This window comes from Pelodiscus sinensis, chromosome 27, assembly GCF_049634645.1.
Source record: "Pelodiscus sinensis isolate JC-2024 chromosome 27, ASM4963464v1, whole genome shotgun sequence".
In the NCBI taxonomy this organism is placed as follows: domain Eukaryota; kingdom Metazoa; phylum Chordata; order Testudines; family Trionychidae; genus Pelodiscus; species Pelodiscus sinensis.
This window is the reverse complement of record NC_134737.1, coordinates 13,242,864-13,257,043: the sequence shown is the minus strand read 5'-3', so window position 1 is coordinate 13,257,043 and position 14,180 is coordinate 13,242,864. Positions and strand designations below refer to the sequence as shown.

The following is a 14,180-nucleotide window of genomic DNA, read 5'->3' as shown; positions in this document are numbered from 1 at the left end:
AGAGGTATATAGATTAGGCTACCCGGCATAGGAAAATGAAGCGGTGATTATTTTAAAAGGCATTTGTCGACCTCCCCGTTATGCCTCGTGGGATGAGGTTAACCGGGAAGGTCAACAAATGCCTTTGACGTCGACCGCGGTGCATCCAGACTAGCGCGCTGAGCCGACAAACAGCTGATTGGCTCAGCGTGGCAGCCATTTTAATTTAAATGAAGCAGCGATTATTTAAATCGCTGCTTCATTTTCCTATGCCAGGTAGCCTAATCTACATGCCTCTGTCGCTAGAGGCATGTAGTCTAGACACACCCTCAGAGATCTCTCAGAGGAGTCTGCTCGAAGCCAACAGGGACCAGCAGTGGCCAGAAGCCAGGGACAGACTCATAGCGAGTTGGCCAAGGGACCCCCAGTGGATCCCAACCATAGCTAGTGGCTGTCTGAGTCCGCCGGCATGTTGTTTGCAAACCTAGTTGGCCCTAGAGACACCGTAGGGAGGCCCTGTCTCAGTAGCTCCAGCTGAATGAAAGGCCAGTTCTGGCTGGGTGTGTATCTATGGCAAGTTTAACAGGAAGCCTTCCCCACAGACTAATCCGCGGCCCGCTGCTGGGTGTGTTTTCCCCTCATCACTCACCAAAGATGAGCTGTTCTGAGGGAGGTCTCAGTTAAATAGCAAAATCCCTAACTCCGGTTTCATGAGGTAGCCTTAACCCCTTGAGGAGGCCTGGCTCTCCATGGGTAGCTGAGCCCAACAGCTTAGAAAGGATCAATCGGAGTCAGCTCCACAGTTCCTGTCATGAGACGCTGAGGGAAAACCATGGACTCTTTCTTTCTTGTACCCCGCCCGCACCTGCATTCACCGAAAGACCACAGACGCGGGGCCTCACCCCCACCACACTCCAAAGGACAGAGCCTGGATTGCAGGGTTGGGTTCCTGCCCCTCTACATCTCCTACCCAGGGAGAAAAGACTCCAGTCCTGTGTCTAGGTTCATCTGCACCTAAAGTGTAGCTGCTCCTTAGGTGAGTTAACTACAGCTGTACCCCACACACTGTAAATACGGCTAACAGGCCAGAGATTTGGCTGTTCAAGTTTCCTCATTTGGTCCAGTTGGGCAGTAGATCAGCAACTTAGTGAAGACAAAAGATAGTCGAGCTGGATATCCTACTTAAGAGACCTGTACTTGAGAAATAGCAGCACTTGGGCCCGATTCACGGATTTCCAGGCCAGAAAGGTTCTGCCCGATCTATCACGTAACCCAGGCCAAAGATTTTCTTCATCAAGTTCATATCTCATGGCCTTCACAGCCTCCTCTGGCAAGGAGTTCCACAGGTTGACTATGCGCTGTGTGAAGAAGAACTTTCTTTTATTAGTTTTAAACCTGCTACCTATTAATTTCATTTCGTGTCCTCTAGTTCTTCTATATGGGAACTAATAAAAAATAGAAGGGAGGCCACCAGGTGCGCTCGTGGGGGCCCCAGAAGAAAGCCACGCCGAAGTGAAGGGAAGAATGGAGCGCTACTCACATTCCACCTCGAGCCAAGTGCTAGAGGAGCAGATGCCGATGTCGAGGGTGTAAGGCCCTTCGTCGGCGAGCTGCACGTTTCTGATCGCTAGCCGGTGGGCCAGGCCGTCCGGGGAGATGGAGATTTCGTACTTGTCACTCCCCTCAATGGGGCGTTGTCTATAGAGCCACACGGCGTGGGAGCAGGGGGCGTGGAGGCTGCACTCGAAGGCTGCGTTCCCTTGCTCACGGCAGCGTGCCCCACGGAGCGGGTGTCGGAAACCCACGGGAATGGCTGCAACGGCAGGGCAGGGGCTGTGAGTCGGGAGCAGGTTCCCAGAGGTCGGTTAGGGGGAAAAGCTGCACTAGAGGGCAGAGACGTCTCCCCCACTCTGGGAGGCTGTAGAAACACTGTCACCTGCCCTCCCTGCTATTCCAGCCTCTCCAGGAGACGCACAAAACCATCTCAACGCAAAAGATTGTTCTTCCCTTCCTGCTGGAGGCCACTAGGGAACGTTACCGTAGGACTCCAGCCTCCGCCACCCCTCTGCAAGTCTTGTATGGGGCGGCTCATTCCCCTTCCATGGGCCGACAGGAACAACCCACGTCTATAGCCATTCAGCAGGCGGGACAGGGCCCCTTCCCGTGAAAGGATCAGGTGGGACTCCAAGAGTTGGTCTCTCCAAGTTTGGACGGAGGAGTGTGGCCGAAGGGGGTTGCTTGACTCATTAGGACTAAACGTGGATGGAGGGAGGCATGGAAGGAAATGAACTTTTGTTCAGGCAGAAGAACCACTACCCTGAGATGTGCACCTGGGTCTAGTTCAGAGCGGGACAGGAATAGATTTGTTTTCACTCCCGAACTAGCAGTGCTTGGGTAATGGTTGTACCTGTAGTAATGGTTGGCAGGATTTTTTTTGGGGGGGGAGGGAGGGATTAAAAGAAAAATGGTCATGCTTTATGTAAATGACGAGGCTCGTGGCAAGGGGTAGGGGACTGATGATCAGCTGTTTGTCGGCAGATCGGGGCAGTCTGGACGTGCCGCGGTCGACAAGGAAGCCTTTGTCGACCGGCGCCGGTATGTAGTTTAGACACACCCCCTGCATCCTCCCCACGTGCTCCTGTTGGCCAGCAGAAGGTCCCCCATTGCCAGAGGGGCCCCCAGTCTCTACAGCTCTGCTGTGGCCCCAGGGAAGTCCCCGGGTCCTGGTGCAGGGGCAGGGAAGGAGGGAAGCTCCAAGCCCCCGGCGGGAGCCACATAGGGTGGGGATCGGATCTGGGCTCTTATCACACCCCGGCAAAGGGCACGTTTCACACGCTCAGGTCCCTACAGTCAGCGTCGAGCTCCGTGGAGAAGACATCCACGTCTTCCACCTTGATCTGGTACACGCCAGCGTCTCCCGGCTGCAGCTGGGCGACGGTGAAGCTGTACTTGTTCCCTGCCTGCCGCAGGCAGTGCTTTGCTGTGTCTTCGTTGACGCCATAATTGATCATCTGGCCGTCCTGAAAGCAGAAGAGAGGCCACGGCCGAGCTAGAGCGAGGCACTTGCTTAGGGGGAAGCCACGGGACGGGTTTATCACACCGGCCTCAGACCACCTGCATTCCCCGTTGCAATACGCTACGTGAGCAACCCTCCACTCCTAGCGCACACGCCGCCAAGGCCAAATCCCTCCCAACCCATCAGGGCAAATTCACCCCGGTACAACTCCATCCATCTACCCGGTTGCCCAGCTCCAGCCTCTGGCAGCCAGAGGCGTGTGGACACCGGAGCAGGGGGCTGCACCCGGACCCAGTAGAATGCTTAGAACTGGAAGGGACCTTGCCAGGGCAAGTCCAGGGGTGGGACTAGGAGCAGCCAGTCCACAGCGTGGACCGAGCCAGGCCACATGGCGCTCCAGGGGCATTTTAAAAGGCTTGGTGCTCTGGCTGCTGCTGCCGCATCCTGTGACCATCCCACGGAGGATGCTGATGGACTCAAGTATTCCATCCTTATTGCAATCCCCTCATCTTCTGCTCTCCAACTCTTCGGCCACTCCCCCAGCACAGGAGGGCTGGGTGGGACTCCGGAGTCAGCCGAAGCGATTACAGTTTGGACACACTGGAAATCAATTCTCTCAGTGGCTGCCCAGCGAATCGGGCAGGTTGAGAGTCAGATCTGACGTGGCCATCGTAGTCCCAACATGGAGTCCAGCCACTCCATCCTCCCACCTTACCTTGTACAGATAAATTCTGCTCCTGGGATTTTTCAGGTCTATCTCCAGATGGAACGTAGCACTCCCCTCCCTATTGGCCTTGATGTGTTTCAGGTTTGTGACGCTGTAGATATACTGTGGAGGACAGACACAAGCACATGGGCCATGGCCAGGCTCGCTTGGACAGATCTTCCATTAGATCATCAGGACGCTGCGGGACCCACACTGCCCACCGCTGTGTCAGTGCAGCAACAGGAGCAGCACTAGCCCTCTGCCGTCTGCTGCTTTAGGCAAGCGAGATGGTTCCCACAGCCTCCTGGTCCCTCCGATTCGGAGCAAACACTATGGGAAGAATTTTCCAGTACGGCAGCCTCTGCTGGTTGACCTAATTCTACAGTTGCGTGTGTAAATCAGCACCTAGGTATATAAGTATCCATCACAGGCACCTACATACAAAACCCAGCCCCCCAATTAAATCCACCCAGGCCTTGCACAGCAAAGTCTGCTGAACTGGTAAGAACTACACCTAGGTCAGGCTAGGTTCGGGCCTTCCTTGTAGTGTCGCTGCCAAGACTTCGCTGCCCTTGTTCAAAAGCATCCAATTGACCGTGGCGTTTAAATCCCATTTTCTAAAGTGACTTGGGCCGACGGGAACCTAAGTCTCATTGAAATCCCAGGGGGGCTTCAGGGCTGTTTTACCTGCTGTTGCTTGTCCTCTCGGTCCTTCTTCATCTGCTGGAGCTTCCTCAGCATCCCGCGGAAGTCAACGATCCCGTGTTTCAAGCAGATGTTCTCGTAGTCCTTCCTGTCGGCGTTTAGCAGCAGCTGCCAGACCTGGTCCATGTCGACTTCCTTCTTCTGCAGCGGCGTCCTACGGCCCAGGGAGTGGGAGCTCAGAGAGGCCCCCGCGAGCACGGACGCGCTCCTCTCCCGGTCCTCAGCCCCGCTCTGCCACAGCCACCCACAGATGACCGACAGGAGGGGACTCTGACACATTCATGCTGCTCCTTAACCGGCCAGAGGTTATCCGGGCCCTTTTCAGGCATTTCCCCAATAAGTTCAGTGGGGGCGAAAATGTGGGAGCAGAGAGGCAGAGATCTCACGGATGGCAAACGCCCGACAGCCTGAGAAACACAGCCCTGCGAAGCGGAGATCCCGAGCCGCAGCCCAGCAGCAGACACCTGCCACGTGCACAGACGCCGACAGCGTGGCCACCCCACCATGCAGGCAAAACAAGCATCGCTGATGGCACTGGGCCCGCCCACAGGCCACTCACCGCTTCCTTAGCATCTTCCTGAAGTCCTGCAGCTCTTTCTTCAGGTCTGTCAGAAAGAGAGATGGCAGGATGTGACCACGGAGCCACGCCGGGGGGGTCACGCTGCAGGGTGCGAACACGGAGACATGCTGGGGGGGTTATGCCGCAGGGCACGACCGCAGAGCCATGCTGGGGGGATCACGCCACAGGGCATGACCACGGAGCCACGCCGGGGAGGTCACACTGCAGGGTGTGACCACAGAGCCACGCTGGGGGGGTCACACCGCAGGGCACAACTGCGGAGCCACGTTGGGGGGGATCACGCCACAGGGCACGACTGCGGAGCCACGCTGGGGGCTCACACTGCAGGATGCGACCGCAGAACCACGTCGAGGGGATCACACTGCAGGGCACAAATGTGGGGTCACGCCACAGGGCACAAATGTGCAGCCATGCCAGGGGGCTACGCCGCAGGGCGTGAACATAGAGCCACGCCAAGGGGGTCACGCCGCAGGGCACGACCACTGAACCACGCCAAGGAGGTCACACCACAGGGCGCAACCACGGAGCCACGTCGGGGGGGTCACGCCACAGGGCGTGACTGCAGTGCCCGAGAGCTTTAGAAAAGCCAAGGCCCCATGATGCAAAGTGGCCACCAGTGTCGGGATGCCTCCGTTACAAGGTGCCCGAATTGAAACGTCGTTGGTCACTTCTGGAAACGTGCCTGGAAACGCACGGCTGTAGTGCCAGGATGAGCTGCGGTTTGATTTGTCCCGGTGCAGCGTTTAGGGGACAGGCCTGTTCTCCTCTCACCTTTCCCGCTGGCCAGCCCCCCTGGGACTGAGCCTCTGGGTGGCACGGCAGCCCCTTGATTTCCCAACCACAACAACAACAACTCCTGTCAACCAGTTTTTCCCAAGGGTCCGTGACCTGCGCCTGATCAAAGCGACCCTCTGCCGACACAAGCGTTATTTGTTCACCAGCCGAGATCAAAGGGCCCCTCCCCCGGGTCTTCCCTAAACCGTTTTCTTTCCGTGTACGATCTGGGGGAGTCCCACGCAGCTCGGACACCTTTCCTGAGCCAGAGAAACCCCTGCAGCCTTCTCTGTCTCTCTCTGCCAAAGACCCTCTGTAGCTGCTGCTGCTGGCTCCATCCCCCTGCCTCCCCAGGCCAGGGACTTGAATTTAATACCCCTTTGAACCCCGAGGAAAATCAGCCTTCCTAGCAGAGTTGCAACCAGGGAGGCGGATGCCCCGTTTCTCTTCTCAACAGCTTCCCCGCTGTTTCTCTCTGAAGGGCCTTTTCTTTCCCTTGTTCTAGTTCTTGTTTGTTTCCCCTCCGGTCTCGTCTGACTCTGCTTGCAGCCAGGCGGCCGGCTCTCCGGCAGGCTACCTGACACACGTGCCCTTCGTAACGCAGAGAGCCCGCGTCTCCCCCATGCTTACCCTCCGGCGGCTCGGCGGGGAGGGGTCTGGCTTTTCTCTTGAAACTCGCTGACGAGTTGGGAGAGAAGGCAGAGCCAAAAGAAAAGAAAAGAAATCACCAGGTAAGAGTCGGCGTAGCAGGATTGCTAACAAGCCCTCAGAGTTATGCAGGTGCCGCCGTCCACGGGCCTAGCCCGGGAAAGTCCTGCCCTGGCTTTGTGTGCCGGATTTTATTACGTATTTGTATTACAGCAGCGCCTAGATGCTCCATCCAAGATCAGAGCCCCTCTGAGCTAGGTACATGCGGCCCACCGACGGGGCGGGGTGAGCAAAGGGGGCAGTTGTCCTGGGCCCAGCGAGTGGCAGCCGGAGCGCCATGCGGCACTCTCCAGACAGCGCTAAGGGCTGGGAGGCATACACTCCAGGCAGTGCTGCGGGCTGGCTATCCTCAGCCCCGCCCCTTCTGCCCTTAGCCTCGCCCCTTCCGTGAGCATGGGGTGCCCCCTTCCCCATTGCCTGGGAACCCGCAGAGGCTGAGAGCTCCGCTGTGTACATACACTCAGGAAGAGGCTAACCCTGCCCCAAAGGCCTTATAGTCTAAATTGATAAAGGAAATATTACCAGCCCCATTTTACAGATGGGAAACTGAGGCCCGAAGAGACTCAACGACTTGCCCAGCTTCACACAGGAAGATTCAGCAAAGCCAGACACTGAACTTGGAGCTTTTAAGTCTCAGGCCAGTACAAAAGCCACGGGTGTCATTACAGGTGGCTCCTCTCCGTCCCCAAAGGAAGGAGGAGTGGCTGCGGAAATCCAGCCTCCTGTGTGAACAGCGAGCGGTTCCCAACCAACAGTCCACAGACCGGGCTGGGCCACGAACCGCTGGCTCCCAGGCTGTGGTGGCTGCCCGCGCTGTTCACGGTGGCTCTGTTGGCCAGGGCTGGGGTACATATTTTGGTGAACTGGCAATATTTGCACGTTTGCATATTCATTATTTGCATAATGAATATGCAAATAAGATGTTACCAGTCCACTAAAAGTTTGTGAATGGGTTTGCCAGTCTGGAGAATGCAAACACTGGGAACCCCTCTCCTAGGGATGCACTGAGCAGCCCTGCACAGACTGTCCCCGGTGCCAATGGAGCCGGTGGGGTGGCACACAGAACCAGCCAGCCCTACCTTGGATGACCTTGAGGCCGGCCGTGCACGCAGCTTCGCCATACTGGTTGGCAGCGGAGCAGTGGTACAAGCCGGTATCGCCCGCCGTGAGCGTGTTGATCTGCGAAAGGAGACGGCAGTGTAAGCGGGCAGCAGCCTCCCAGGAGGAATGGGGACTCCCCCCTTCCAGGGGCGCCTCTCCCTAGGAACCACCCTCCACCTCCTTCCTGGTCCCAGGACATCGCTCAAAGCCTGTTTGCTTTCCTGCTGCGCGTTATTGCGGATTCCACGCCCTACGCCCTGGCCTCCATGGCCCCTCTAGAAGCTGGGCTCCTCTGGGCCAGGTACGCTCACAAAGGCCATGGTGAAGCTCCGGCAACTTGACTATCCATCACTCCTCCCAGGCATCCTAGTCTTGGCCTCTGCCCCCACCCCACTCCGCCCTCACCCCCCTGCTATTCCAGCCCTGAGCTCCTTGCACAGAGATCTATGGGTGCGTTTCGCTCCTGCGCTGCACATCTGCTGCTGCTCTGGCCCTGGGTTCCCCACGCAGCTCTGCTGATATCCACACCCACAGCCCCACGGCAAACCCAGCCGGGCTCTCTGCCGCCCCACAGCCCCCCAGCAATCCCAGCCTGGCTCTCTGCCGCCCCACAGCCCCCCGGCAATCCCAGCCAGGCTCTCTGCCACCCCACAGCCCCCCAGCAATCCCAGCCTGGCTCTCTGCCACCCCACAGCCCCCCAGCAATCCCAGCCTGGCTCTCTGCCTCCTCACAGCCCCCTGGCAATCCCAGCCTGGATCTCTGCCACCCCACAGCCCCCCAGCAATCCCAGCCGGGCTCTCTGCCCCCCACAGCCCCCCAGCAATCCCAGCCTGGCTCTCTGCCACCCCACAGCCCCCCAGCAATCCCAGCCTGGCTCTCTGCCTCCTCACAGCCCCCTGGCAATCCCAGCCTGGATCTCTGCCACCCCACAGCCCCCCAGCAATCCCAGCCGGGCTCTCTGCCCCCCACAGCCCCACGGCAATCCCAGCCTGGCTCTCTGCTGCCCCACAGCCCCCCGGCAATCCCAGCCAGGCTCTCTACCACCCCACAGCAATCCCAGCCTGGCTCTCTGCCTCCTCACAGCCCCCCGGCAATCCCAGCTGGGCTCTCTGCCGCCCCACAGCCCCCCGGCAATCCCAGCCGGGCTCTCTGCCGCCCCACAGCCCCCCGGCAATCCCAGCCGGGCTCTCTGCCGCCCCACAGCCCCCCGGCAATCCCAGCTGGGCTCTCTGCCTCCTCACAGCCCCCCAGCAATCCCAGCTGGGCTCTCTGCCGCCCCACAGCCCCCCGGCAATCCCAGCTGGGCTCTCTGCCTCCTCACAGCCCCCCGGCAATCCCAGCCGGGCTCTCTGCCGCCCCACAGCCCCCCGGCAATCCCAGCCGGGCTCTCTGCCGCCCCACAGCCCCCCGGCAATCCCAGCCGGGCTCTCTGCCGCCCCATCTCTTTCTGCAGTGCTGGGCCTGAGATGCCATCGCTGGCCCTTACCTGGAGGACATGCTCGTTTGTTGCAGCGTGAAAGGACGTCTGGTATTTGTCGGGATCACGCAGCTCTCCTTTGCTGCACTTCCATATCACTGCGGGGGCCGGCTCCCCCGTCACCACAGCCCTGAACGTGGCATTTTTACCTTGCAAGGGAGGTCAGAATTGAGTCACTCCTGGGAAGAGGCAGCAGACCGGATAAAACAGAACCGAGCAGCAGCTGGCTGACTGCTTTTCAGAAAGCGGGCGTGAAAAGCGTTTTTCAGACCGGCCCACCGACCAACATAGGGTCTCCCCTGCGCTTTCATGTCTAGGCAAAAAATGCTTTTCTCCTAGAACTTGAGAAGTTTCACCGTAAAAATTCAAATTCAGATCTGGATTTCAATCACACCAACATCCTCTGGGAGAGATTCAGGCACCGCCCAGCTGAGCAGCCATAGCCGGCAGCATGTGTCCCTACTGGTGGTGCACATCTGCACATGCCTGGGTGCACAGAACAAAATTTATTCTGCACATGGATGGAAAAAAAATTAGAGGGAACATTGGTGTGGGGTGAATGTGGGGTGCTACTTCAGCACCAGCTTGATTTTTTTTCCATCTGTTGGTAACGTTTAAAGAACATGAATGTCGTATTTTAAAAAGTTTTTTGGGGGGTTGGTCCATAATCTATCAAGGATGTGGCAAATGAATATTAAGGATCCCAATTCTGATCGTACCATGCAGAGGACACACGCTCTCAGACCAGAGTGAAGCTCTGCTATGTAGGCAGGTCTGGCAGAACCACCACCACCAGCAGCAAATAGTTTCAGGAATTCCAGTCCTCAGTGGCAGAGCGGGTCTTAGGGGTGGGCCACGACCGCATTTCAGCCTGACCTCCCGAATCCCCCCTCAGGTTTCCCTGGTTACTCCCTGACCCTATTTTTCTTTTTGCTTGACAAATTTTCCCTGGCGCCAATTGGTTAGGACTGGCCCTGGTCAGTGGATATTTACGCCCTCTTAATAGACCCTTTTTCAGGGTCCAGGTCCTATCCACAGTACACAGTTCCCTGCATTGTTGCAACATCTTGCCTGTGTGGCCTTATATGGCCTTCACCATCCCATGCCAAAGGTTCTTCACACAGCACATAGACAACCTGTGGAACTCCTTGCCAGAGGAGGCTGTGAAGGCTAGATCTATAACAGAGTTTAAAGAGAAGCTAGATACATTCACAGAGGTTAGGTCCATAAAAGGCTATTAGCCAGGGGGTAGGAATGGTGCCCCTGGCCTCTGTTTGTCAGAGGCTGGAGAAGGGTGGCAGGAGACAAATCGCTTGATCATTGTCTTTGGTCCACCCCCTCCGGGGCACTTGGTGCTGGCCACTGTCGGCAGACAGGCTACTGGGCTAGATGGACCTTTGGTCTGACCCAGTACAGCCGTTCTTATGACCTCACAGCCCCTGCCTTTCCCTTTCACCTGCAGACACACTAGCGACTTTTGCAATCTCCCCAGCACACCCGCGGTGAATTGTCCCAAGCGCAGACGGCAAATCCGTGACCACTAAATGCTGCTTTCCGAGGGGCCCGTTAGCAGAGCAGATGCGAAGGCAGTCGGTTGGCCTTTGGTTCCCGAGAACATTCAGCATCTTCGTTCATTGCTTGTCCAGTTTGCAGCCCAGAAATTGTTTTCTAACCAAACGTGGAAACGGTGCCCAGAAAGCAGCCCCTCCCCCACGACAGTTTCCATGGTGCCCAAACTCCAATTTGCTGCGGGAAAAAGTTGCAGCTGAGAAATGTTAACCGGCCCGAAGCTGGGCTCTTTTTGTGGGGTCCACATGGTGTCACACGGTCCTGGGTCACGACTGGGGCCTAGGGCTGGGAGAACGTGATAAGCACGTAAAGGGCAGTAGTTGTTTCTCAGGGGGTCCTGGTAAAAATGTGAGGGTAAAAATGTGGGGCAGGGATACACCACTAGAGGGCATCACCTCCCTCCATAAAGATGCGCAAGTGTCCGGAGAAAGAGGAGACAAGGGAAACCTACCTGCAAGCGCTGGGAATGTATCCCCCCTGCTCCCCCTCAGTCGCGTGGCTCCTTCATGTACGGGGCCAGCACAGAACAAAGGGAGCTGCCAACCCCTCGCTTTAATGGCAGCTTCAGCTCGATCCTGAGCTTGCGCAGGAAATGGAAATAGACCAGCTCAAGGTGCTGTTTTCTGTTGTCAGATATTTGACTCTGACCACGTAAGAACGGCCAGACTGGGTCAGACCAACAGTCCATCCAGTCCAGTGTCCTGTCTGCCCAGAGTGGCCAATGCCAGATGCCCCAGGGGGAGGGAACGCAACAGGTAATCCTCATATGATTCCTCCCCTGTCACCCACCTCCAGACAAACAGAGGCTAGACACACCATTCCTACCCATCCTGGCTAATAGCCCTGGATGGACCTAACCTCCATGAAACTATCTAGCTCTTTTTTGAACCCTGTTAAAATCCTATTCTTCACAACATCCTCTGGCAAGGAGTTCCACAGGTTGACTGTGCGCTGAGTGAAGAAAAACTTCCTTTTGTTTGTTTTAAACCTGCAGCTTATTAATTTCATTTGGTGACCCCTAGTTCTTATATTGTGGGAACAAGTAAATAACTTTTCCTTGTTCACTTTCTCCACACCAGTCATGATTTTATAGACCTCTATCATATCCCCTCCTCTTTTCTAAGCTGAAAAGTCTCAGTCTTTTTAATCCCTCTTCATATGGGACCCGTTCCAAACTCCTCGTCATTTTTGTTGCCCTTTTCTGAACCTTTTCCAATGCCAATATATCCACGGCGACAGATCAACCTGCTGTAGAGTCCAGATGGCTCTGAGTATACCCGATGGGCTAGATGCTGATCTGACTTGCACTGAAGCAGTAAGTCCACTGCCCTCAAGGGAGTTACTCCAGACTCACACCGATGTGAGTTACTCCAGACTCACAGACTCACACAGACTCACACACAGCTTTGGCTGCACAAGAAAATTGTGTGGAACTAACAGGGTCCAAATGGACGACTTAATCGGTTGTTTTCTCAGGCCTGCAAGGCGGGGGATCAGGAATCCGGCTCTGTGAGATGAACTGTTTCTTACGAGAGTCTCACCTTCCTGGAGGGTGATGGTGACAGGCTTCCGTACAAAGTCAGGCGTGCTACAGCCTTTCGGAACAACGTCAATGAACTGCTGGATGGTCACCCCGGGGACGGCTGATTTCTTACGGGGCTTCCCTGGTGAAAAAAGAAATGAACATGAACTCAAGCTGCATTGTGAACTCTTCAGGGCAGGGAGGGCCTCTTGCTATAGGGTGCCCCACAGAATTCCTTAAGGGCTGGGGGTTCAGCTCAGAGATGTGAATTTGACGTGTTGTAAACACCGGGGCCAGGGGGCTAGGCTAGGCATAAGGGTTTTGCACAAGTGTGCAGCTCCTCAGAGACCCAGCAACCACGCCTAACCAGCCTTTCGGCCCTCGCCAGGCCCGGGGTGACTCTACCAAATTCCATGCGCCGATCAGCTGGGGGGTGACTCTTGGGGAGGATCGTGGCCGAGATGCACAATACCCATTAGACCCGGGCGTCCCTCCCATTGCAGTGGCAAAAGACAGTGCCCTGACAGAGGCCACGTCACACAGTAAGAATGAACGGCTGGCTCCTTTCCGAGGAAGATGGCAGGCTGCGCTCACAGTATCCTGGTCTGCTGCTCTCTCTCACCTGCCCTGTGGCTTTCCATTGCCTGGCTGGAGACAGCACCGCTGCTTCCTGGATTCTCCTGCGGAACAGAAGACAGTGGTATGGCTTGGGGAGGTTCATAACGTTGGGGGTGTGTGTGTGAAAAGAACAAATGCCTAGAAGCTATTTGAAAACTTGTCCTTAGTTGCCGGCATTGGTTTGCCCCATCCGCAGCTACCAGAGCGCAGCACTCCAGAGGAGAAAGCCTAGCTCATTAGCTCACTTCTACCACTGAGTCCTCAAAGAACTGCCTCCCCTACTGCGGAGGCATCAGATTCCACCTTCGCCACCCCGGCTCCTTTCATTGGGGCTCAGAGGCTCTGGCTGACGGAACAAAGCAGCCAGCAGGACTAACCCGGATTGTCTGCTTGCACACATAACATCCACTATGCATCTTCTGTCTTCATGCTTGCCTGGTTCCTGCCCCAGCTGCTGCCTCCGGTGAAAGATCGGGGCACATTTGATCTAAAGAAATGAGGCTTGACAGGGACACTGATACCAGTCTGGAAAGGCTGTTCCAAAGAGGACAGTGTTCTATTGTCTTCCATAGCCATGGAAAGTACAACTGGTTAGTTTGCAGCAAGAGGGATTCACAGTAGACATGAGGGGAAACTTTCTAACTCTTACGTGCTGGAAAGACCATCCAGGGAAGCTGTGAAATCTCTGCTAGAGGAGGTTTTTAAGAACAAGTTGGACAAACACCTCTCGGGGAAGCTCTGGGCTTACTTGGTCCTACCACAGGGCAAGGGAATAGACTAGATCTCCTACACGTCCATGATCCCCTGTGGGTCTCACAGCTTCATCGGGAAGAACAGCTTAGCTGGGCTAGTGAAAAGCGTGGGGGGTGACTACATTTAATTGTGAAACCACAACAAATGATCGGGGTTGGCGTTGGACCTTCCCCCAAGCATCCTTCCTCCCGCTGTGTTAGTCTGAAGCTGTAACCATAAATGGGAGGCGAAGAGTGCTGAGGAACAGCCACCTTCCTTCATGGGGCACCAGAACCCAGCTTGCACCAGAAATGCCACCTGCACGCTGGGCGTTTAGCGTCCAGCTTGCCGAGCGGCTCCCACTGGAGTCAGTGCCAAAGCTCCCTGTGGGAACAGGTATGAATCCTAAAGCCACGGTGAGCAGACGTCTCGTTTTTAAAGGGACAGGCCCATATTTAACCCCCCTGCTCATGTCCCTTAAAAAAAAAGGGGGGAAATTGTCCCCTATTTTCCATCTTTCTCCACCCATCAGGACTGGTGGGTCCTAGTGCTGGCTGGATCCCTGCTCGCCAGCCGCCCACCCGCCAGCTCCCCCCGGCCCTGTTTCCAGCTGGCATCGGCTGCTGGTGGTAGTGGCTGGTGAATGCAGGTTACGTTACCTCTGCTGCCCACCTGTCGGTCCTCTCCCTGTC

The 14,180-nt window shown here is 56.3% G+C and overlaps 1 protein-coding gene across 1 annotated transcript in view; it reads right to left on the bottom strand.

The window, feature by feature from the left end:
• The window catches only part of IGFN1 (immunoglobulin like and fibronectin type III domain containing 1), a 42,633-nt gene that overhangs the window by 24,520 nt on the left and 3,933 nt on the right, over nucleotides 1–14,180 (bottom strand). The window contains exons 2-11 of the mRNA XM_075910234.1: nucleotides 12,761–12,818; nucleotides 12,158–12,280; nucleotides 9,057–9,196; nucleotides 7,548–7,647; nucleotides 6,391–6,438; nucleotides 4,966–5,011; nucleotides 4,389–4,560; nucleotides 3,711–3,824; nucleotides 2,828–2,999; nucleotides 1,520–1,792 (exon numbers count right to left, since the gene is read on the bottom strand). Of these exons, the coding sequence (XP_075766349.1) occupies nucleotides 1,520–1,792; nucleotides 2,828–2,999; nucleotides 3,711–3,824; nucleotides 4,389–4,560; nucleotides 4,966–5,011; nucleotides 6,391–6,438; nucleotides 7,548–7,647; nucleotides 9,057–9,196; nucleotides 12,158–12,280; nucleotides 12,761–12,779 (1,207 nt within the window). The 5' untranslated portion in view covers nucleotides 12,780–12,818. The remainder of the gene's footprint in view (nucleotides 1–1,519; nucleotides 1,793–2,827; nucleotides 3,000–3,710; nucleotides 3,825–4,388; nucleotides 4,561–4,965; nucleotides 5,012–6,390; nucleotides 6,439–7,547; nucleotides 7,648–9,056; nucleotides 9,197–12,157; nucleotides 12,281–12,760; nucleotides 12,819–14,180) is intronic.